General features: G+C 35.5%; 3 protein-coding genes across 4 annotated transcripts; 2 read left to right on the forward strand and 1 right to left on the reverse strand.

Moving 5' to 3' along the window:
- On the forward strand, positions 1–16,523 carry LOC149597310 (transcription termination factor 2-like). Of its 2 annotated transcripts, none has more exons than XR_016379244.1 (3): positions 1–4,920; positions 4,991–12,719; positions 13,207–16,523. XR_016379244.1 is itself a non-coding variant. In XM_089861039.1 (3 exons), exons 2-3 carry the CDS (start codon positions 13,995–13,997, stop codon positions 14,281–14,283), a joined length of 198 nt encoding a protein of 65 aa, XP_089717165.1. In that variant the 5' UTR covers positions 1–4,920; positions 4,991–13,994; the 3' UTR covers positions 14,284–16,523. The 2 variants fall into 2 exon arrangements, 1 of the variants encoding a protein (XP_089717165.1); XM_089861039.1 differs by having other exon boundaries at positions 4,991–14,093; positions 14,185–16,523.
- Positions 14,326–24,752, reverse strand: LOC149597311 (uncharacterized). The gene is made up of 6 exons (XM_089861023.1): positions 24,444–24,752; positions 24,283–24,392; positions 23,845–23,919; positions 23,616–23,742; positions 23,406–23,558; positions 14,326–23,313 (listed from the first exon to the last, which is right to left on the reverse strand). The coding sequence occupies exons 1-4, from the start codon at positions 24,750–24,752 to the stop codon at positions 23,676–23,678; spliced, it is 561 nt and encodes a 186-aa protein (XP_089717149.1). The 3' UTR covers positions 14,326–23,313; positions 23,406–23,558; positions 23,616–23,675.
- Positions 18,052–20,129, forward strand: LOC149597312 (uncharacterized). Its single transcript, XM_089861038.1, has 3 exons — positions 18,052–18,189; positions 18,259–18,321; positions 18,655–20,129. The coding sequence occupies exons 1-3, from the start codon at positions 18,115–18,117 to the stop codon at positions 18,820–18,822; spliced, it is 306 nt and encodes a 101-aa protein (XP_089717164.1). The 5' UTR covers positions 18,052–18,114; the 3' UTR covers positions 18,823–20,129.
- Positions 24,753–24,928: the final 176 nt, after the last annotated feature.

Below are 24,928 nucleotides of genomic sequence, written 5' to 3' on the forward strand. Positions count from 1 at the left end.
TTGCGCACAAAATGATGTCATAGACTTGCGCACACACTGATGTCATAGACTTTCGCACAAACAAATGTCATAAACTTGTGCACAAAGAGATGTTATATACCTGTACACAAAAAGATTCCATGGACCTCTGCACAAAAACATTCCATACCCCTATGCTCAAAAATATGCTCAAGAATATCTCGTACACCAGTGCACAAAAATAGTGCATATCCATTTGCACAGAAATATCCCGTATCCATTTGCAGAAAAATGTTCTTTAGACTTGTGCACAAACAGATGCAGTGGCCTTTGCAAAAACAGATTCAGTAGGCCTGTGCACAAAAATATTCCGTAGACCTGTGCACAAACAGATACCGTAGACATGTGCACAAACAGATACCGTAGACATGTGCATAAACTGATACCGTAGGCATGTGCATAAACAGATACCGTAGACATGTGCATAAATAGATTCCGAAGACTTGTACACAAACGGAAGTCACAGAGTTGTGCACAAACAGATGTCATGGACTTGCGCAAAAAGAGCTGTCATGGATATGTGCACATCAGATTCCATGGACTAGTGCACAAACAGAAGTCTTAGACTTGTTTACAAACAGAAGTCATAGACCTGTTTACATAAAGATTCCATAGACCTATTTACATAAAGATTCCATACCAATTTGTACGAAACGATTCCATACCAATTTGTACGAAACGATTCCATACCCATTTGCACAAAACGATTTCAAAGACCTGTGCACAAAAATATTCCACAGACCTGTGCCCAAAGAGATTCCATAAAACTGTGCACAAAAAGATTCCCTAGACCTGTGCTCAAAAAAATATGCCGTAGGCCTGTGCACAGATGTTTTAGACTTGTGCACAAACAGATGTTTTAGACTTGTGCACAAACAGATGTTTTTGTCTTGTGTACAAACAGATGTTTTTGACTTGTGCATAAACAAATGTTATTGACTTGCGCAGAAAGAGATGTCATAGATATGAGCAAAACAGATTCCATAGACCTGTGCACAAACAGAAGTCGTAGACCTGTGCAAATAAAGATTTTTCACTTGGGCACATAAAGATTCTTCAGAATTATGTGCACATAAAGATTCTTCAGACTTGTGTGCACGTAAAGATTCTTCAAACTTCCATGCAGATTTGCACAAAAACATTCCGTAGACCTGTGTAAAACATTATTCCATAGGCCTGTGCACGAAAAGATTCCATAGACCTGGAAACAAAAATATTCCACCGACCTGTGCACAAAAAGATTGCATAGGCCTCTGCACAAAGAGATTTTATACCCCTTTGCACAAAAACATTCTGTAGGTCTGCGCTTAAACAGATTCCGTAGACTTGTACACAAACAGATGTTATAGCTTAGACTCGTGTAAAAATTTAATTACCTATAATTGGTAATTATCTTTAATTGCTTATTTTGTTTAATTAAGTTTAATCTGTACTTTGCAACTAAATTAGTTGGACGCGCAAAATTTATAATGAAAATTAAGCTAGCTAATTGCCCTACCAATTTGATTATCCGCAGTTAAACGACGTAACTCCTAGAATGACTTTCTTTATTACTTAACCCAAGCAAAAAAGTCTTAAGTTCCACAGTTTAAAGGTAAACCACGTAATTCGGAGCAGGTACTTAAAACTATTAAAAACAATACTTAAACTTTGTTTTTCTTAATGAAACAAAAATTGGCGCCCACTATAAAAATGGGGCTTTCATTTAAGACCGTTTTCAAATCTATCAAACGTATAGTTATTTTTGTAAGGGTAGTTACAAAATGGATAAGTTTGGAAAATTTCCCATGTTATTTCTATGGAGATTCTCTAGTTTTTCGCCAAAATCTGTGATTAATTTTATGGAAATGAAAACCACCCTTAGCAACTTTATGCTTTATAAAATAAACTATTGGATGGATCATCTTGAAATTTTTACCACATATTAAGGGCCCGGATTTTAGTTCAGTAGAAAAATTTCAAAACAATAAACTTAATACGAAAAAAATTAAAACCAATCCAAAAACCTTCCTTATACATTAGAGCCGTCATCAGGCCTTATCTAAGGGAGCTACCGCTCCCTTAGAATTATTTAAACGTGAATTTAACTTTCGGCTCACTCTGAACCGTTAATGTCCCTTCACCACAGACACGATAATCAAAACCCAAAGTTTACTCCACCTCAGGTCTCAATTATTTACTCTTTGGTTCACTAAGCCTATTGCGGATCAAACTTGATTTACCCGACAGAATCCAGGCCTTAGATTTCTTCGTGAAATAGCTAAACCAAGGATTATTCTATATACAGATGTAGTATAGCTTAAGTAATATATAAACAGAAATTTCAAATAATAATATTAAAAAACATCGTTGTAATATCAAAATGAAACAGAGCTTTAAAGCTACAAAAGTACTAAATGCATCGTAATTACGAAAAAGATTTCCACATATTCACTTTATATTATGGAAAAAGTGAATATTAAGGTTCTGTAGGATTTCTTAACACATCAAAACAAAGCGAACTGCTAACTCGGCGCACTAGTGTAACAACGGACAGACACACACAGACAAAAAAATGGACTGCTTTTTAACTCTTTCCGTATTAATTTTGAATTGAGAAAAGAGATTATCTTAAATATTAAAATAAATATAATTAATATTTAATATTTTCTTCGTTAGTTGTTCGCCTTATTGAGCGTTACATCGTTTTAAAAAAGAATAATTAAACAACCTTGAGAGACTTTACTAATATTGACCTTTGAATTGAAGGATATGACTGTTGTTTCGCCTTACCCAAATAGGTAGTATATAAAGGATTCGAATCGCAGCTGTAGATAAGAACATCGCAATTGCGTGAACCTTGGAGGAAGACCCCTCCATTGGAAGGCTAGACGTTTCTCGTAACCCTAGCCGATCGCCGCGTATGTCTTAACCTTAAGGATGATGGTGGTGTTAGAAGCCAGGTGTACAGACTGGTGTCCATGTGGGATGGACAAAAACAAAGACCAGAAGATGGTGGTGTTAGAAGCCAGGTGTACAGACTGGTGTCCATGTGGGATGGACAAAAACAAAGACCAGAAGATGGTGGTGTTAGAAGCCAGGTGTACAGACTGGTGTCCATGTGGAATGGACATAGACGAGAAGTTGGTGGTGTTTAGAAGCCAGTAAGTTCAGACTGGTGTCCATGTGGGGTGGACAAATGAACAGAGTTGTTAGACAGGCAATGGAGTAATAGCCTGTAAGTGGATTACAATTTCCGGGACTGTAAATGCGGTCTGGAAATTGAATACACGTTTGCTCCGATTTGGAAACTGCGAACGCGGTCACGTGGGTGTAACAACGGACAGACGGACAGACAGACACGTCGAAATTAGAACCTCTCCGTGACATACGTCACTCGGAGAGGTAAAAATCGAGATTAAAATCTAGGAATCTACCCAAAACGTGTACAAGGAGAACTTATAATCACAGCCAGACAGATTTATGAGGCAATAGCTACCGTTTAGAAGTGAGAGAGGCACAGAGGCCGATTTGTTTAACTAGATCTTAAGAATAATCTTAGGTTAGGAAATCAAATCTAACTGATAATGAATCTACGTTAGCTAACCGTAGATATAATATTATCACAAAATTAATGGTTTTGGGCCTTTGGGCTCTTTTTTTTTTATTTTTTGCTAAAATAACAGCAAACTTCCCCCAATTCAAAGGTCGAGAAATTAAAAAAGACGCGTCTGGTTTAGTTTGCAAAATAAAAAAAAAACTTCTTACATTTAAATAATTTTATGCTTAATTATATTCCGGCACGTACTTACAATTTAAGAGTTTAAAGCGTGGATAATTTAATGGTCTAGCGAATTAAAAAAAAGAAAAAGTTTTTTTCTTTTTTTCAAAAAGAAGATCATCTTACTCTTGAAAATTTCGCGGTATTTATGGATAAGTTTGGAATTGGGGTGTGCATACTATAACTACCGAGTATATTAAACCCCCCTTTCACACCCTTTGGACTTTAAGGGGATCGTATTTAAGAAATTCTAAATCGTTCTCGAGTCTATCCAGCCATGAATTTATTAGGTTATTCAAAAAATCGTCAAGAAATATTTCTACCAATAAATTTATATGGCGATGAAATTTCATCGTCCTATATTACATAGGCCAAGGCCTAAGAATGCCTTCTTCAATATTTATAGAAAAAAAAAGGGGGTTTTCCTTAGATTTACGGCTAGGGTTTCTAAACCTACGTAAACACCAGTAAAAAAATAATAGAAGCAATGAATACGTAACATAGGTCTAGTTTTATAAAGATGGAGAATGATTAGAGCTTCAAAATGAATTCAACCGCGTTAAAATCGGATCATAATTAAGGAAGTTTGAATTTTTTGGCAATTTTTTTCAAATTTGATACTACTTTGGCAATTTATTTTTTTCAAATTTGATACTACTTTGGCAATTTTCAAACTTTCTTATTTATAACCCGATTTTAACGCGGCAAATTCCAATTTAAAGCTACTTCCATGTACTATGGTACTGCATTAATATATTTTAAATAGCTTTGATTTCCAAAAATTACGAATTTAAATTCAAATTTGATAATTGCCAATTTTCAAACTTTCTTATTTATAACCCGATTTTAACGCGACTGATTCCAATTTAAAGCTACTTCCAAGTACTATCGTATTATATTTATACATTTGAAATAAATCTAACTCAAGAATGACGTCAAGTTCAAATAAAAAACCCGGAGGAGAGTATTTTCATTTCAAACTCGAGGTACTTGGACGTATTGTCCTTCTAAATAAAAAATACCTTCTTTATTTTGAAAGTAGATGGGTTTTGGGCTAAGAAGAAGCCAAGCACGTACTCTATTCAGTCTTTTTTTTTTGGGATAAACTTTAAAAGCTTAACCATGCATTGAAGAATTGTATGGTAAGATCATACTACAGTCGAAACCAAACCTAAGGTAAATGGTATCACATTTAAATGCTATTGTTTAAAGGTACAATCTTAGGATGAAAAACCAAGTCAAAACCAATTTTTGTTCCTTGCCCTCTTTGTGATCTTTAAGCTTTACGTGTGGTAAGGTTTTTAGTCTTTGGTCAACTTTTTGGTTCTTGGGCAATGGTGTTCCATTACAGTAAGGTAAGTTGGTCACGTATGCTCTTGTACCTTTCATGGAAACTCTATCTATGGCTAGGTGTATATAAAAATCCCTCAAATACAGGGTGTTTGTCCATTCCAAAATGGATAATTGTAATTATAGTTTGCAGTATAAGTACATGATGCAGTGGGACGTGCATGTGTGGTAAGTTCTATGGGAAATCAATCAATCTGGAGTCCGAAAATGTATTTAACATCTATACTTCTTTGACCACCCATAAGATTTAGTTTGACCCCCCATAATGGACATGTACTGACCACCCCCTAACACAAGTTAAAGTTATAAACATTGATTGGAACGAGTGTTTTATGGATGACCCCCTTAATTAAATTATCAATCATTATTTTAATTTAAGTTTCTTAATTAACTCTAATTATAATAAATATCCAAAATTATTTCAATGTCATTAGAGGTCAAAAATTGTACGTAAGGGTCAAGACGTGGACACGATAGGGTTGAACTGGACACAAGGGGAAGAAAGAGAGAGAGAGAGGGAGGGAGGGAGGGAGGGAGAGAGAGAGGAGTGGCAATGTCAATCTAGATCAGTGTCCAAGTAACTGGACATGGTACGGTAACGGGTATAAGCTCAAAGGATCAAACGTTAACGCACCGTTGAATCCGAACGAATTCGGGATCGCTCTCGGCCAAACAAGAAAGGAACCCCCCTTCCCCCCACCCTCCTAGCTACAAAAATTGATCTTGGGAAGTTGGGACAGAATCAAGAAAACACAATAAAAAAGATAACCAGTCGTATCCAACCGTAATTGACGTAAAAGAAAATGTTAAAGCGTATTAATACGTAATGTTAAATTTAATAGAATAGAAATACTTAATGTTAGAAACTCATTTTAGAAGTAAACGAAGCCATTATTTTATAAATGAACAATCAATAGGGTCAGAGGTTAAGTTAAGAATATATAGTATGCACCAAGGGGGGTTATATAATAACTTAACAGGGTTGCCACACATAATTTTATTATTGAAAAATTCCCAAGATTTCCAGTTATTGTGGGAACCCTTTGTACTCGCGTCCATCTCACGACACAAGTTTCAATCTCTTTTAGAGGTCAAAGGGTCAAGAGATTTTAAGTATCTCAGGGACTGGCACCGGAAACGTCATTTTTTTTAAAGAGAGAGTTAGAGCCTTCATCCTTGGCCGAGCGATGTTTAACTTTTAAATTTGACGTAGAAATTAAAGACAAATATTTACAATCTCCCGAAGAGAAAGTTACCGCTTCTGATAACCTATGACCTATGAGTATGACGTCAAAAGGGAATCCGCTTTCTGTCAGTTTATACTAAATTTTGAAAACTGTCCCTTATCATCATGTACAGTAGACTAGAGATGATGAAGATGACATAATCAGGCTGGGAGATTACAAATTTAGAACGTAATGTACCCAATAACCTAAATACATTTTTTTAACTAATTTATTTCAATTCAAGGTTTTCTCTGTTTTTCAAAATTTATAAAATAATCAGAGAGTTGTTTTGCCTTTGGAATTAACTACTGCCAAGAGACCATGTCACTTGACGCGTAAAATCAATTAGTTCCAGGTTGTCAAAGCGTAGCGTACCGCGGAGTGTCTCTGTCCCACTTTACACTATGTCACCTAAACCAAGGCCTACTATGCGCCAACTACTAAAGACATTTTTTTCAGGAACTCAGAACAGGGTAAGGTTTATTTTGCGTATTGAACCATGGACTTTTTTACTTTTCAAGTAAGTAGGTTCGTTGAAGTATGACACTAAGTTAGTGTCACTAACTATACAAGTTCGTAATGCTAAGTACTGAGAGACTTACAGCAGCTCGAGATAACTAGTTCGAGGGGGAGCGAGTCAATTGAAGTCCTAAGTACACTCGGTGGTGGTTAATTAATTTTGCAGCTAGGACATATTCCATCTTGGCACTCCTATTTAGTCCGCATTACTAAGCCCAAACTTGACAGCAGCGCCCCCCTCACCAACCAGGCCTCCCTCGCCGCTTTACCTCCTCGAATCTATGACCTACCTCACTCACTCACTCACTTCAAATTCATTACAAGCCTTTCAGTTTGTCATGACCAGATATTAATTAAACAAACTTATGGAAGGAAAATATCTTATGAACTTATGGTATAAAAGGGGAAATTAAGATTGGAGTTCTCAAGGTCGATCTAAAAGGATTTCTCGTTACATCATGGTTACGATTACGACGACATTCGAATCTTAACTGGGGCAAAGGTACACTACTTTCAAAACAAAGGTTTTTTTGTATTAGTAACAAACATATAACAAGTTAAATGTTCCAAATACATCGAGGATCTGAACCTGAAAGATCCAATTGTTTCACACAGAGAGAACTATAAATAAAACTCACAAACACGTAACATCGAATTCTTAACTAACGCCCTGATTTACAGGTGTTAAGATAAAATGCTACCCAATCTCTAACAAAAACAATTTTTCAATTCTGAAGCATGTATTACCGGTTAACCATTTCATTTAACTACTATAACCTTCAAAAGTTAATTTTAATAAACATGTTTGTTTAAACGATACTCGGAATTTTCTTTTTAAATTGTTTTAAAGCAATCAATACGCAATTACTTAAATAATCATTAAATATTAACATATAATAGCCATTTAATGTCAATTAAATTCAACTTAAATAATAATTACTACTCATTATTTATTATTCTCAAAATCGTATAAGGAAAAGTTGAGCTTTTAATTCTTGTTTACGTTTTAATATCAAAACGATCTGACCTTCAAAATTTAACAATTAACTCGCGTCTTTTTTCTTAATGTCCGTCTGTAAATAACGCTCGACTTGTTAAGTTAATCGCCTATAGATGGCGCGCGCGCCTTTAGTACCGTTATCTACCTGTTAATTTTCACGCGCCACTTTTAAATATATATATATAAATCTTCGCAATTAAGAAAATAATGGAAAATTTTAATTAACAATTATTTAAAGAGTTAGGTAACTCTAAAAAAATCAAATAGCTTCCCATAAAATCTATTTTAACAACCCTTAATTTATAATCCCATACTTGTAAAATTCTTCAAAATGAAAAAGAACTTAAATTGGATTTTGCGAAGTTGCCAATATTTTTATAAAGGCTTTAATTCATTTTAAGTCTAAAAATAAATACTAAATTTTTTGGTACGAGGTAATAATCAACTCTACGTAATTCTAAACTTAACAATTCATGACCACAACCAAACGGTCAAGAAAAAATGACCAATAGCCATTGAGTAAATCAAAATAATGAATGGAACAAATTTTCTATCAAAAAAATCATTCAAATAAACTAACCTTTCCTGGACCGTAACTGGTACACATCCAACGACACTACCACCACCACCTTGACCAGTACCACCAGTACATTCCTTGACCTTTAACCTCGGGTCATTATGATTATATACGTCACAACTCCAAGCTTTAACAGTTACTCTATCGGGTACTTCTTCTAACCGACCAGTACCCTTCTTTTCACAAGCTACCAAAAGAGCTTCGGCTATTATGGGGTCAAGTCCGTTAACCTCTTGACCTTCCAACCGCGGGGTCACTTTATACTGACGTTTACGTCGACTGAATATCGCGCAAAACGGCATGGTCGTACAACGACGAAATCAAACGCATGGTTTTCATATATTTTAAACTAAGTTCTAGGATTAGGTGGTTTTAATAAGGATTACTTAAGGAAATTAAGTGTAAAGTTACAGGGGGTGAAAAGGGGGGCGTTTTTTAATTCATAACATTTGTTTTAATTGAAATAATTAAATGAATTAGGCCGGGATAATTAAGAAACGTAAAGGGGCCTAAGCTGACTAAAGTACAGAATTGTGGGCGGAGTTAAGTGGTCCTAACGCCGTCAAAGTAAATCATTAATTTTTGAAGAATTAGATGATTTGAATGATAGAAAAGCTTAAATTCGTAAAATGTTAAACATTTTTAATTATAATTAAATGTATTTTACTCCCCATTAGTCTCCTTGGTGAAAAATAACGTTTAGGAGGAAGTTTCCTCTACCGCCGTTTCACCCGACTGGGATTTTAGTGATTTCCGACCTTAGGCAACCTTAGGCACATTCGAATTTTTCTGTACTTTAGTTTCCTATGGCTGCCAAGCGTTAGCATTGGCCGCCACTTTTTTACAGAATTACAGAAAGTGCCTACAAGTGCCCTCAGTAGGAAAACTACTATAGCAGTAGTTTTATAGAAAAAGACTTATATTTAAGTTAATTACCGGTGAAACTGGTTCAAAATTGCATATATATAATAAGTAAACTATGATCTATATTATAAACCATTTTAAAACTTAATTCCGAACTAATTTACTTAAATTTAAGGGTGACTACAACTTACTATTTTACAGAAAATGCTTATATTTAAGTTAATTACGGGTCAAATTAATTCAAATTTACTATACATAATCAGAAACGTGTTTGGTTTAATATACACTACTTAGCTAGTTAATAACTAGCTATTATCTCACTTAAATTCGAGATGTCTACAACACACTATTTTACAGAAAATGCTTATATTTAAGTTAATTACGGGTCAAATTAATTCAAATTTACTATACATAATCAGAAACGTGTTTGGTTTAATATACACTACTTAAATAGTTAATAACTAGCTATTTTCTCACTTAAATTAAGGGTGCCTACAACACACTATTTTACAGAAAATGAATTATTTAATTTAATTACGGGTCAAATTAATTCAAATTTACTATACATAATCAGAAACGTGTTTCGTTTAATATACACTACTTAAATAGTTAATAACTAGCTATTTTCTCACTTAAATTCAGGGTGCCTACAACACATTATTTTACAGATTCATGGGTGCCTCCAAATGTACTATTTTACAGAAAATGCGATTATTTAAGTTAATTACGAGTAGTAATCATACTTAAACTGAGGAAGGCAACAAGACTTTCGTAATCTTGTCTACTGGGGTAAGAATTTTACCAAAATGTGAATATTTAAGTTAATTAAGTATGAAATTAAATCTAACTTGGATTATAATGCTATTTGAGTGTGATGTTCAAATTAAACACTATAAAAAGTAAATTGTGCCAATTAAACTTACGGTAAGGGTGCCTTCAAAATATTGCTAAAGGAAAACCACGGCCACAGCGGTTTGAACTGTCCAAAATGGTTTTATTTAACATAACTATTAAAGTAATGAAATTTAATTTGTTAATGTGTCATATGAATGTGGTGCTCAATTTAAACGCAATTTAATGTTAATTGCGAGCAATTATTCTCAAATATAAGTTGCCTACAACTTACATAATACAATTTTACATAACCTGGGTGCCTACGAGACACAATTTTACCAAAACGCTTTCATTTAACTTAATTTTGGATGGAATTCGATCTAAGTTGGTACATATACATTTGAGATTGCGCTGATTAATTTAAACGCGACTTAAAATTAATTCTGAGCAATTATTTTCAAATAAATGGTGCCTACAACTTTTGAATTTTACATAACCTGCGTGCCTACAAGGCACTATTTTACCAAAACGCTTTCATTTCACTTAATTTGGATGGCATTCAATCTAAGTTGGTACATATACATTTATGATTGCGCTGATTAATTTAAACGTGATTTAAATTTAATTCTGAGCAATTATTCTCAAATATAAGTGGCCTACAAATTTTGAATTTTACATAACCTGGGTGTCTACAACTTTTGAATTTTACATAACCTGGGTGCCTACAAGACACTATTTTATCAGAACGCTTTCATTTAACTTAATTTTGGATGGATTTCAATCTAAGTTGGTACATATATAATTGAGATTGCGACGATTAATTTAAAGGCAACACAGTTTCTCGATGCAACTACCCTTTTTGAAACACTCTGTATAAATTAACGGAATAATTTTTGTTAATGGTTTTGATGTTATTTTATCAATTTAAAACAACAGCACTCCTCCGTTTTGAACCATTAAATTATTAAATAACAAAAGAATTAACACAACAGTTATCCAGGAAAAAATTGGTGTGATGGGTTATATTGGAGAAATTTGATCACATTAAAATTTATTAAATATGACGCAAAACAATAGGACTAGGTCGCTTACTAGACCCAAAAGCTATCATCTGTGTGGGCTAATTATTTTTGGATTACATGATATGGGGTATACAAGATACTAGTACCCCTAGCACGTGACGTGATTTATTAATGGCCCCTCGACAACTATGCGTTTTACAAGTTACGAGTCTAAGAGGGAAAGGCGCGGGGTAAAACTCTGCCTTCCATCTCGCTTTTAAGCCCCACCGCTGTGGGTGTTTTGGATCTGAGAGTGCACAAACACAGCACTAGAGCAACTCCCTTGTATCTCCGGATGCTCGGGGTTGCCTACCCCCTTTTCCCGTCGAAAGGGTAAATATCATTTGTCTTTTTTACCAATGCCTAACCGTTTGGATTTTTTTAAAGCAATCTTAGCACCAAAAAATATTTTTTGATACAAAATAGATGTTTTATATTCTTATTAAGAATAAAACAAGAGGATAAAAAAGGTCTGTCCTCTCGTAATTTTTTAAGCTTTTATCATGATTACTCTATACAACAGTAACAAGGAGTATAAACGCATTAGTGGAAGCAGTATTTTTTTCCCAAAACAATCTCGCTTATGTTTATGCAATGAATGAAATATATCACAATGCACGGGCCTTGATAGATATAGGAGGCAATGAAGGAAATATATGGAATGCACGGGCCTTGGTAGATATAGGAGGCAATGATAATCTCTCTCTTTGCACGAGAGGTTTATCTTTAATATTTAAATAAATATAATTATTTTTAATTATTTTAATCTTCAATAATTAACATTAATAATAGTTAAATCGTTTAAAATAAAGTTATACTTATTATCTTCTCAAACTTTGCTAATATTGACGTTTAAAGTGAAGGGTACCCCTCTTCCCGCTTTCTTCAAATTTTGGGGTATATATACGATTCGTTTCCATTATAATAGTAAGGAAAAACCGCAAATGCGAAAACCTTTGGTAGCGATCCTACCTTAGGGAGGCTAGACGTTTCTCGTAACCCTAGCTGATCGCCGCGTATATCCTAAAACCAAACGATGATAATGGAGTAGAAGCCAATGATACAGATTGGTGTCTATGTGGAATAGACGGAAGACCAGTGGATGGTGGTGTTAGAAGGCAGTGTAAGTGCAGACGGGTGTCAATGTGGGATTGACAAAGAACAGAAGATGGTGGTGATTAGAAGCCAGTATGTACAGACTGGTGTCCACGTGGAATGGACGAAGACCAGAAGATGGTGGTGATTAGCAGCCAGTAAGAACAGACTAGTGTCCGTGTGGTATGGACAAAGACCAGAAGATTGGTGGTGTGAGAACTCAAGTAGAGGAGCCATTTCCGTGACTGTGAAAGCAGTTCGGAAATGGCGAACACGTTTGCTCCGATACGCAAACTGCGAACGCGGTCACGTGGGTGTAACAACGGACAGACAGACACACACACACACAGACAGACAGACACACAGACAGACACGGCCGTTACAGAACCTCTCCTGGACTACGTCACACGGAGAGGTAAAAACTGCCTTACTTTATTCCAAAAAAAACCCAACCTCAAGACAAAAAGTAAGCTTTCTCCTATTGGCATTTTCATTCGTTTTGAAGTTCCCGCCACAAAATTTTCCCCCTTATAGCGTTTTCCTTTGGGTCCTCGCGGAGCGCTCCCAAGGAGCAATAAAAATGGTAGTAGTAGTTTCCAGCTTCGTTAAAGACTGTTTTTGAAGAATAGGATCTCCTAGTTTTATTCCTCCATGGGAGCGCTCCGCGAGGACCCAAAGGAAAACGCTATAAGAACGACATCTAGCGGTCGCTAAAAAATCGGTATGCCGCCCCATGGTTATCTTCCTACCTATAGGCCTTTATTAATACAAGTCGGCTATGTACGTAGAGAGCGATGTTATTTGTTTTAGAGAGGTTGAAAGCTTCCACTGACTAATGGTCTCCTAAGCCTTGGCCACCTCGTTGCGTTAACCCGGCTTTGAAATTTAATTCAATTTTCTAGGATTACTAATTGACGCTAACCCTGTTTGGGCTACGGGAAGCTTAAACACCAAATTCGTAAGCAACATCAAATTCGTCTTCAACCACGACAAAGGTTGCTTCCAAAGACAAAACTGGGGATCGAGGACGATCCCCTTTTTAAACTTGATAACTTCGGAACAGTGGCTTGCCAAAAATCAGTCCTTACAAAGAAAATATACCCTCCAGGAATGGAAGGTATGTCTGGGGGTTGGGTTGACCAAGGAACTTCCGGTCTATGCAATTTCAACGTAGCCGGAAAAACCTCGGTCAACCGAGCCTGCCTTTGGAGGGTACTAGGAGGGGCCAGACAAAAATTTACACACGAGAGGAAGCTCACACTTTCCATTCCTGGGGCGTGTATCTTCTTTGGTCCTTACGACGGGCCTAACCAAGGCGGGGATTGCGAAATTTGGGGCTAAACAATACGAAAATTGCGAAGTTGGCCCTAAACAAGATGAAGATTGCCAAGTACGTACCGATGTGTCAATGTCCGGTTTCACCTTCAAAAGTCTCGTCTCGGGAGAAGCGGATACGGAGGGTTTTCCCTTTTTTACGCCTCTAATGTCGCGGTATTTAATGTTTTGGGCACTGCCTCGTTTACTAAAGGAGGCAGTGTTTTGGGTCTTGTGATTTACCAAAGAGGTAAAGCAATTTTAAACAGCATTTTCTATTAATTTCGGTTCATGCCTTCTTGCTGCGTGCCTTACTGCCGCGCTGTGAGCGGCGCTAAGAAAAGCAATTTAATGATACTTGTTTTGTAATAAGATTATGATAATTGATTATAATGTTGTCATTCTTGGAAAGGTGAAACTGGAAGAAAGGGACAGAATTATGAAAAATTTGAATTCCAAACCAAATGGACCACGAGTAATCAACTTTGATTGATTGATTGATTGATTGATTAATTAATTAATTTGTTAGTTGTTACCACATTTTTAATTTTCATTTGCGAATTAAGGTGGTTTTACTTTCCCCCAAGGCTGGAGGAGTTGGCCTTAATTTAACTGGTGGAAATCATCTTTTTCTACTTGATACGCATTGTTATTATAATTGTTAGGCTCAATAAAGATTAGGGATGTCAGCGAAATGACTAAACTCGTTTCTTGACATAGTAATGATATTTAATAAAGGATTTAATTGTTACAAAATAAGAATGGGGTCTAACTCTGACCTACGAGAACACTCCTTTCCTTAGGAGGGTAAAAACGATACTAAAAGCAAACATCACATGACGGTGATGATGTCAACTATTTCAGTGGGGGAAAAATTTCGTCTGCTACGAAAATTGGGCCTGCCTTTGAGTGTAGAGGGCGGCCATTTTGTGAGGGTTTCTCTATGGGCAAATAGCATTGCTGACGTAGCCATTACCCCCTCTGAAATAGCTCTATAGGGAACATAATATTGTCGCGCCATCTAGGATGGCAGTATAGTTATAGGTCAAAGGTTAACAATAATAAAAAGTAAGTATTTTAAGTTTTTTAAAAAAAACATAACGCAACAAGTATATATTATGGCTAAGTACACTAAAAATTATAGAAGGGATCGAGGGAGTCGATTTTAATCTTCACGACCATTTACCCGAAAGCGTGTTTCACAAAACACTTTCCCAAAAAAAAAGAGCCATTTTGGACCAAGCCATTGCGTCTGCCTTGAAATTATTTAAAAATATTATTAAAAATTATATTAAATAAATATTCGATATTTTTTTTACAATATGAAACTGGTTTTACATTTCCATTCTTATAATTTTTTTTAAATATGAATAGAGTTTTTTAAATTTCAATTAGAACCTTTCAATAAACGCGCTTCGCGTAACGTTATTTGGTCTATATTTTTGTAATTTTTTCTTTGTTGTTTAATAAAATTGTTAATTGTTAATCAACCAAACGGTTAAATTTTACAAAGTTCTTGGTAGACGCGTTTTAGTCCCGTTGGCTGATTAACGATATCAGACCTAAGTTTGTCTTTTTAGAGTCAAAATGGTTTAAAAAATATCTTAACGTTTTTAAAGTTTGAAGTGTTCATAAACAATTGAAACCAACAATTCGTCAGTTCAGGCATAGGCCACTCGACGACGCGTTAAGACGACGGGCGCGAGCAATAGCAACAACTTTATACAAATGTGAAACATTTTTTTCAAAATATGAAAGCTTTTTAAGTAAAATTTTTAAACAATTAATTTTCTTATTATAATTTATATACCAATTATTTTTTCCAATATTAAACTGTTTTTAAATTTCCATATCAACCCTGTTTTTTTTAAATTCGAGAACTATTTAGTTATCAAAATTACATTTAATTTATGTATTAATCTCATTAATTTTTTGTGGTATTTAAAACTAGCTGAGATATGATATACTTTCGTAAATGTATTATACAAAAACGAGTTTGACTTTCGATATTATAAAAAATGGGCGCGCCTTATATATATATATCTAAATTAACGTAATTAGTACGTCAACTGTTTTTTTTTTGTCAACCAAGTAACAATATTTCTTTTAATATGAAACTGGTTTTAAATGTAACCTTTGTATATGAACCTTGTTTTTAAATATGAACCCTGTTTTTTTAAATTCGAAAAGAGTTTTCAATCACGGCCGTAATTAATACGTAATAATAGATAGGCTTTAAATATCGCCTTTCATTTACTCATTCTCTATTTAAAAACTTTGATAAATGACTTTCAAAGAGCGCACGGTGTAAAAACCACAATATCAGCGTTGCCGTTAAAGGGCCGCGAGCGGTACTGCAGGTACCGAGACCGGTTCCTTAAGTCCGTGCTTATCCCGTCTTTGCAATTCTCTCTACTTAAAGCGAATGACTTAAATGCGGGAGAAACCTTTTGTTTCGAAATATCAAAGCTTTTTAAGATACATTTTTTTTAAAAATACGACTCGCTTTTTAAATTAATTTTGTTATTAAAATATATATATATAATTAATGTAAGATTTTTTTTTTGTTAATTTTCCAATATGAACTCTTTTTAAATTCATAGAATATGAAGAGAGTTTTTGAAATTTCACTAATTTTCTAGTTACCGCCGGTGTCGCGAGCACCGAACGTAACTTGGAAGAGATTCTTACGTCCGTGGAAGGATTGAATTACTCCGCGGAAGAGCTAATTTTATCTCTTAAATTTGCTTTACTCAAAGCGAATGATTTCAATGTCAACGAAACTTTCAAAGCTTTCTAAGATACATTTTTTTCAAAATATGACTCGCTTTTTAAATTAATTTTCTTTTCAATATGTATATATATATAATAAATGTACGATTTTTTTATTTTTTTAAAATATGAACTCTTTTTAAATTCATGGAATATGAATAGAGTACCACCATTGGCCCTGGTAGTTGATTTTTTTATTTTTTTAAAATATGAACTCTTTTTAAATTCATGGAATATGAATAGAGTACCACGATTGGCCCTGGTAGTTGATAATCGTTATGACGCGACTAAGGCAGTCGCTGCGGGTAGAAAGCCGAAGTGCGCCCGTTGCAAAAATCACAACATCAGCGTGGCCGTAAAAGGCCACAAGCGGTATTGTAAATACCGAGATTGCGCTTGCATTAATTGCAATCTGATTGTTGAGCGACAGCGAGTGTTGTCCGCTCAAATGACTCGCTTTTTTAAATTAATTTTGTTATTAAAATATATATATATAATTAATGTAAGATTTTTTTTTGTTAATTTTCCAATATGAACTCTTTTTAAATTCATAGAATATGAAGAGAGTTTTTGAAATTTCACTAATTTTTAAATTCGAAAAGAGTTTTCAATCACGTAATTAATACGTAATAATAGATAGGCTTTAAATATCGCCTTTCATTTACTCATTCTCTATTTAAAAACTTTATACGAGAAAATATATACTTTTAGTACATTAGGGTCTAGAATTGCAAACAAAAAGTTCTGCAAGTTTCTAGAAAAGGTCCTGCAAATTAGGGTGTGAAATTGCAAACTTTTCGAGGGGTACGTTACTCTAAGGTTCTGCAAGTTTGTAAAAAAAAGTTTGCAAAAAAAAAAAGTCCTGCAAATTAGTACCTCCCCGACGGATGAGTTAGGCACTCGCGCTTTGAATTCCGGGAAACAGAGTCAATACGGACCGAGTGAAAATTTCCACTTACCACTAGGAATATATTACTCCTAGGTGGCAATGAGAAATTCAAAAAGGCAAATAATATTACGACACGTTATTCGCTTACGAAATTGTTTCTACTTTAAACTATGTTGGAGGAGGATCTTTTAGATTAGTTGATTATTATATTTAAATATACGAAAGTAGGCGGCTCTCCCCCAGTTGAAAAATTATTACGGTAGCAGACTGTTAAGCAGACGATAAGACTGTAAGGTTGACTTGACAACTTGAAACATTGTTTCAGTTTCCGCAGGAAAGGAGGAAGCCATTGCCAAACAGACGTGGGAACCAAATTTTAGCGACACTAATAATTGCAATAGAGTAATATCTTTCACATATATGGCAACGTCATAACCCTCTATCTCTTACCTTAGTGATATCCCCCCTTCCGAAGGCAAATAGTATTCTCTAATACAAAGTTGCCTCCAACGAAGGGGATACACAGTTCACTCCCCCTCTCTACCGATATTACTCTATTAGCTAAAATGGAAAGCGAATCCTCATCTCAACGCACGAGTGCATCAGTATCACCAGCAACTAACGCAGTCGCTGCGGGTAGAAAGCCGAAGTGCGCCCGTTGCAAAAATCACAACATCAGCGTGGCCGTAAAAGGCCACAAGCGGTATTGTAAGTACCGAGATTGCGCTTGCATTAATTGCAATCTGATTGTTGAGCGACAGCGAGTGATGGGTGCTCAAGTGGCGCTTCGTCGGGCGCAAGCCCAGGACGAGGCCCTCGAGCAGCAGAAGTAGCGATGATTTGTCGTCGCCACCCACTGGCACTGTGGAAAGTCCTCAAAATACCGCTTCGGCGTTCACTAGCGCTGTTGGTGAGTAAATCGCGATGATTTATTTATCACCATGTTGTTGACATTATAATTAGAAACTTAATGAAATAGCCCACGATCAAGAAATTGTCAATGGGCAACAAATTTCCGCTTTCCGGAGCGCAAATTGTAATGGTAAGTACTAATATTCGCCTATTACCACGAACTTGCACGTTGGCGACTACATTGGAAGTCGTCAGTTCAAGCATAGCCCACTCGATCACGCGCTCGACGACGCAAGCCGCTGACGCTATAGCGTGATCGAGTGTGCTATGGTTCAGGTTATACTTGGAAGCTTTTTAAGATACATTTTTTTTAAAAATACGACTCGCTTTTTAAATTAATTTTGTTATTAAAATATATATATATAATTAATGTAAGATTTTTTTTTTGTTAATTTTCCAATATGAACTCTTTTTAAATTCATAGAATATGAAGAGAGTTTTTGAAATTTCACTAATTTTCTAGTTACCGCCGGTGTCGCGAGCACCGAACGTAACTTGGAAGAGTTTCTTACGTCCGTGGAAGGATTTTACTTTTTTCAAATACATTTCCTGCGGAAAACTTAAAAGAAATGGAGAATGTATCAAATGTATGCTGCTACCGAGACCTGGGACTTTGTCCGTTCAAATGTAAGTACTTGTTTAACAAATTTGACTTTGCTTTTAAAATTTGCAAGGGCTTTTCGAGTTCACTACTATCTATCACGCTAAAATACACCGGTGTGAGGAACTATTATATAAAATTACTTATACAAAGGGTGTTTCTGATAAGTCTGTCATAAATTAATGTGGATGGTCTTTGGGCGATTTTGAGGAGAAAACAAAAATCTTCTTCAGAACTCTTTAGAAATTTCTCGGAAATTTCTTTAGAAGGGCCTTAAGGGGCGCCACTTTTTTACAGAATTACAGATAGTGCCTACAAGTGCCCTCAGTAGGAAAACTACTATAGCGGTAGTTTTATAGAAAAAGACTTATAAATATAATTGGTACGTGAAACTAATGATCTTTCGGTAAACCAATTTTAACGACGTGTTCGTGTCATGTTAAAAATCTTATAAACCAAATTTTTGTCTTTTTTTTAAATATTTGTTACAATGGGGTTTTAAAAATAAATCCATTATAATACTTAAAAAAGTAATAGGGCCTTTATACGGAACGGGCTAAAAAAATATTTACGTGTTTAATTTATAAGCGCTTTATGTTTAGTCTTATCTTCAAAATCCAGTAGGCTTTAAAAAAATGCCTATCAGTATCTGCATTTGCCAAGATTGTGGGGGCGACCATTTTGATAAACAATGTCAGTTGAATTTTTGGGTAAAATAGTGATGACCCAAATAAACGAACGAAATTTAAGCGAGAGTAATTAATAATTATGGTTCAAAGCGAAACCTCATCTCACCGTATGAGCTCTTCGGTACCACCATTGGCCCTGGTAGTTGATAATCATAATGACGCGACTAACGCGTTGCAAAAATCACAACATCAGCGTTGCTGTAAAAGGCCACAAGCGGTACTGTAAATACCGAGATTGCGCTTGCATTAATTGCAATCTGATTGTTGAGCGCCAGCGAGTGATGTCCGCTCAAATGACTCTCTTTTTAAATTAATTTTCTTATATATATATATATATATATATATAGCAGCCGGCGCAAAGCCAAATGCGCGAGATGTAAAAACCATAACATCAGCTTGGGCGTAAAGGTACCGACAGTGTACTCGCAGTTCGCGCGAGGTTATTGAACAAATACAAAAAGTGACGGCTGCTCGTGTGGCACTTCGTCAAGTTCTTAGTAGTTCAGGCCATCCAAATATAAAACCTTTTTTTTTTTTCAAAATATCAAAGCTTTTTAAGAAAAATTGTTTTTCAAAATATGACTCGCTTTTTAAATTAATTTTCTTTTCACAATGTATATATAATAAATGTACCATTTTTTTCCACTACTTTTAAATTTGCATTCTTATTAAACGTACCCTTGTTTTTTAAATATAAATTTTTTTTAAAAAATATAGAGTTTTTTAAAACTTCGCTATTACTCATTACTAAATGCAAAAATTTTAAAAAAATATTGTTTTGAAACCTCTTTTACATAAACGTAATTAATACGTAATACTACTACTAGCGCGTCGAATGGTGTAGCGGGTTGAAAACCCAAATGCTCCAGATGTAAAAATCAGAAACATCAGCGTGGCCGTCAAAGGCCACAAGCGGTACCGCGGGTACCGAGACCGTACTAGCGGTTCACGCTATGGTTCGGGCCATACAACTTCATCCGAATATCAAAGCTTTTTAAGAAAAATTGTTTTTCAAAATATGACGCGCTTTTTAAATTAATTTTCTTATTTAAAATATATCTATATTATATATATATACGTTAATTGAATGTTATTTTTAGAAACACCCTATATATTTCTGAACTACTATCATCGTTGCGTTTCTCAAATTAGTTTTCATTAAAATTTTGCTTTGTTAATTTCGTTAAATAATTTAACCCGCTTCTGTATGCGGTATATTTCGCCTTTATCCTAGGGTTCAATGTATCCTTTAAGAATGTAGATTTGACCATTTTTCTTTTTAAGGAAATTGCTAGTCCTATTGTCACCCAAGGTTTAAGGAAGTTGAATTTTGGGGTAAAATATAGATTGCCCATATCGAGTTTTAATTTATATAAATTGCAATAGTGTTTAGAGAGCTCTTTTAATTAGTATTACTTGACTATAAATATTTTGCCTTTATATATATATATATATGTATTCTCATTTAAAATATTTTCGAATAACCCCGGGTGTTCGCGAGCACCGAACGTGACCTGGACCAGTTTCTAAAGTCCGTGGAAGGATTGGGTTATCGCGTGTTTGCAATTTTTCATTATACATATCGAGTTTTAATTTTTATAAATTGCAATAATGTTTAAAGAGCTCTTTTAATTAGCATTACTTGGCTATAAATATTTTGCCTTTATATATATATAGATATAAATGATAATAATTGCAATCCTTTTAATACAATGTTACTCGTCATAATATGAAACTGGTTTTTAAATAGTGTTTCGAGAGCTCTTTTAAATCGTGGCCGTAATACTTGGCTTAAAATATTGCCTTTCTTTTAGACATTCTCTTTTGAAAAACGTTTTGATAAATGACTTTCGATATTATAAAAAATGGCCCGCCTTAGCCACAAGCGTTATTGCAAGTACCGAGACTGTACTTGCAGTTCGCGCAAGCTCATTGAACAAATTACAAAGAGTTCCTTAAGTCCGTGGAAGGATCGGATTATGCTGTCTATATTGCAATCCTCGGTGACACTATTTGTCTATATATATATCTATATATATTGCGTATTGTGAAATCGTAATTAACTTGAACAGGATTAATTTATACGCGCTGTCTTATCTTCAAAATGCAGTAGGCTTTAAAAAAATGCCTATCTGCAACTGCCGTGTTTGTGATGGCGACCATTTTGACAAACAATGGAAGTTGAATTTTGGGGTAAAAAGTTTTTAAAAGCAATTACGTTAAAAGTCCGCGTGTAATTTGATTTTCAAAGCTTAATTTTGTTAAATTGTTTAAAAATGGATCTTGACGATATAGAAAGTCATAAAAGAGTCATTATTCGTATTGACGTTGATTGTTTTTACACCCATGTTGGATTAGCCGGTGGCTCGCGATTTAAATTTTTTAGCATTTACGCGTGTCTATTTAATTATAAAGAAATTATAAAAATACGTATTTAAAAACTATCGTTTTCCGATACGCCTATGGGGGCACGGATTTAGAACGTTTCGAATTTTCAAAGGCGTCACGAATAACTGCCTGTATTAAACAATTATCCGTGGGTTTAGCCGTCGCGGTAAAGAGTCGGTATGTAAAAACGATAGCGTTCGACATGTTTTTAAGACTTGATTGACCAAGTTTGTGCCGGCGAAAGAATTCGATTGATTTTGTGAAGAAAAATAAGTATTTTAAAAAAGAACAAAATATGGCGTTAGAAGCCCATGGTCGTCTTAAAATATTGCAGTCCAATGACGACAAAACAATTTTGATTATAGTCCGCTGGACTGACTGAATGTTCAAACCGGTATTTCAATTTCGCGTTGAAGTCGCGATCTGGCAATTAACCCTTTAAACTTCAAAAACGAAAGCATTATATGCAACGAGTTTCTACCGGTTTTTTCAGCCTGAACATAGAGAGAGCCTTTGTTAACCCAAAATTGGGCGCCAACTGACACCAAATCCGTAAGCAACATCAAATTTGTCTTCAACCACGACAAAGGTTGCTTCCAAAGATAAAACTGGGCATCGAGGACGATTCCCTTTAAACTTGATAACAAAAATCAGTCCTTACGACGGGCCTAACCAAGGCGGGGATTGCGAAGTCGGCCCTAAACAAGATGAAGATTGCCAAGTCTCAATGTCCGGTTTCACCTTCAAAGGCCCAAGGATGGTTTCGAGATAAATAAAACGGGTTTGGCAATTAAAGTAACGTCTTTTACGGCCATTAAATCCTTTCAAGCGATTCAAGTTGAATTATCGTGAAATATAGTTAAAGGTAACTGTGATACCAAGTTCAAGAATGTTCTATTGACGGTATGAGCCCGGATTCTGCCTCACCCTATGTTTGAGTCGAGATCCCAGCTTGTTTTAACCTTCAACACGAGGCAAATTCAGGAGCCGTAACGATAACGCGCCGATAACGCTGGTTCGATAAGGCTCGTCTCGAGAGAGTCAGTTGGCGAAACTTGGGGGGGGGGGGAAGAAGATTGATTGGTCCCGATCGCGGTTGCGAAACTTGCCAAATCTTAGGCCAAGTTCGTCCACTAAATGTTTTCTAAGACCTTCCGTAACTTCCTCCGTTGTTAAACGTACAATATCTTTCTCAGTCAAGAATCGGCCTAAACTAAGAAGCGAGTTCCGTAAGACCCGGTTGCGAAGTCATTAATTTACGCGAGTTCAACTCCAATTTTGCCAAGTTGGCTGGCGTTCGGCTGCGTATGAATTTTCTCGCGAAATTGTTCGAGAAAGTAGTAATGTCCGGATTGGTGAAAAGGGTGGGCTTGTTTCAATGTATAAATTTGGCAAAATTCGTCCGCATTCTTGCCATAGTTACGCAAACTTGATTGTCGTCAAACTAAATAATCATAGCAAAATTCGAAATATGTTTGAACGACGTTTGAGAAGACGAATTTTGTTATAAGTAAATTTTCGAATTAATTTCCTCACCAGATAAAATGCCATTAATATTTTTTAGCCATCTTCGGTAATAGGCGAGGCTAATGAAAAGTCCGTGTCAACAAAATATTTCGGTATAACTTACAGTCCACAAGTTAGAGAGATTTTTAATTGCGATCCTTTCAGAACATCAAGTATAAAATGCTGAGGGAAGTATAAAAGACATAAACAAATAATGTGATGTTATAGTTGTACACTTACGAGTTCTTCTTTCTCCTGGATATTAAAATTACGCGTAGAGTAGGTAGTAGATAGGATGATCTATATCCTGTTATGTATGTATACGAGTTTAAATTCCATTGGAAAATTGAAGACTTCTTGAACATTACTTGTAAATATGCCAAGATGGAATAGTTAAATATAATAAGTTTATCTAACTAGATTGACTGATTAAATAAAATATAATAAATTAATCTTGATTAAAATATACCGCGAAGCTTGACCAGCTAAGGATTTAACTTCATCATAACGGATTTCGGAACAAAGATGGTCGTGCCTCGCTGACCTTAGAAAGAACGAAAGTGACGTAAACGTGGTTATTAGTGTACAGGGATGCCACATTGAAAAGCACGCACCAGCCAAAATGAAATTGGAAACCAGCCCAAAAACGGCCAAACAATATTTCGAAAATAAGCCCAAAAACCAAAGAGGGTAGAAAGAGGGGGAGTAGAAGCTAGCGGCTTTGGCAAGGCATTTTGGGTGTTCTCGCTTTTCTTTTTTATTTCTTTGTTATATTTTCCTCCTAAGATGCGCGCGCATACCGGAAGCTTAGAGGTAAACTTTCAAAGCGAGAACACTCCAGCCATTGCAGCCAAGCCTTCTACTCCCCCTCTTTCTACCCTCTTTGCAAAAACTGACAAAAACAGACCTTAAAGACGCCGAAACATTGTGGCGTCGTTTAAAAAATGTCCGTCGCCAGTTCAGTTTGTCGCCAACCAATATTTCGAAAATCAGCCCAAAAACTGACAAATATCTAAACTATAAACCCATAAGCGAGACATGAAAAGTTAATACTGAGAACGTGCCTACCTGTTTTGTACGAGGGACATCGTGGGCAACATAATACAGTTCGATTCCAAGAAGAAGCGTCGAACGGTTCGACGGAGGAGAGCGAAGAGTCCGCCATTCACAAAACTTGCGCTTAAATGGCCGCTCGTCCCTGTGAGTCACGACATGTGTCTTTAAATTCCAGCGTGTTATGGTACGGTAATCGCAAATATCGCATTTGAAAGGAGGCTCATCACTGTGAGTTGCGATATGTTTCTTTAAATCAGCCTGCCTTCGGGTACGGTAATCGCAAATATGGCATTTGAATGGACCCTTACTAAAATATTGCATGATAAATAGGTAGATATTACATGAATTTCACGTGATTGTTACCAAGTACAAGTGAATATTACGTGACACAACGTGTCAATGATTATCACTTGTGTTTGAGAAGTATTTCATTAGTGAATACCAGTTCTTTAAAGTGTCACGTTAGATGACTTTTCATACTCAAGGTGATTCATGGG

The sequence above is a fragment of the Phalangium opilio genome, unplaced genomic scaffold (assembly GCF_054372755.1).
Source record: "Phalangium opilio isolate 3A_F unplaced genomic scaffold, DU_Popi_V2 ptg000362l_1, whole genome shotgun sequence".
NCBI lineage: Eukaryota > Metazoa > Arthropoda > Arachnida > Opiliones > Phalangiidae > Phalangium > Phalangium opilio.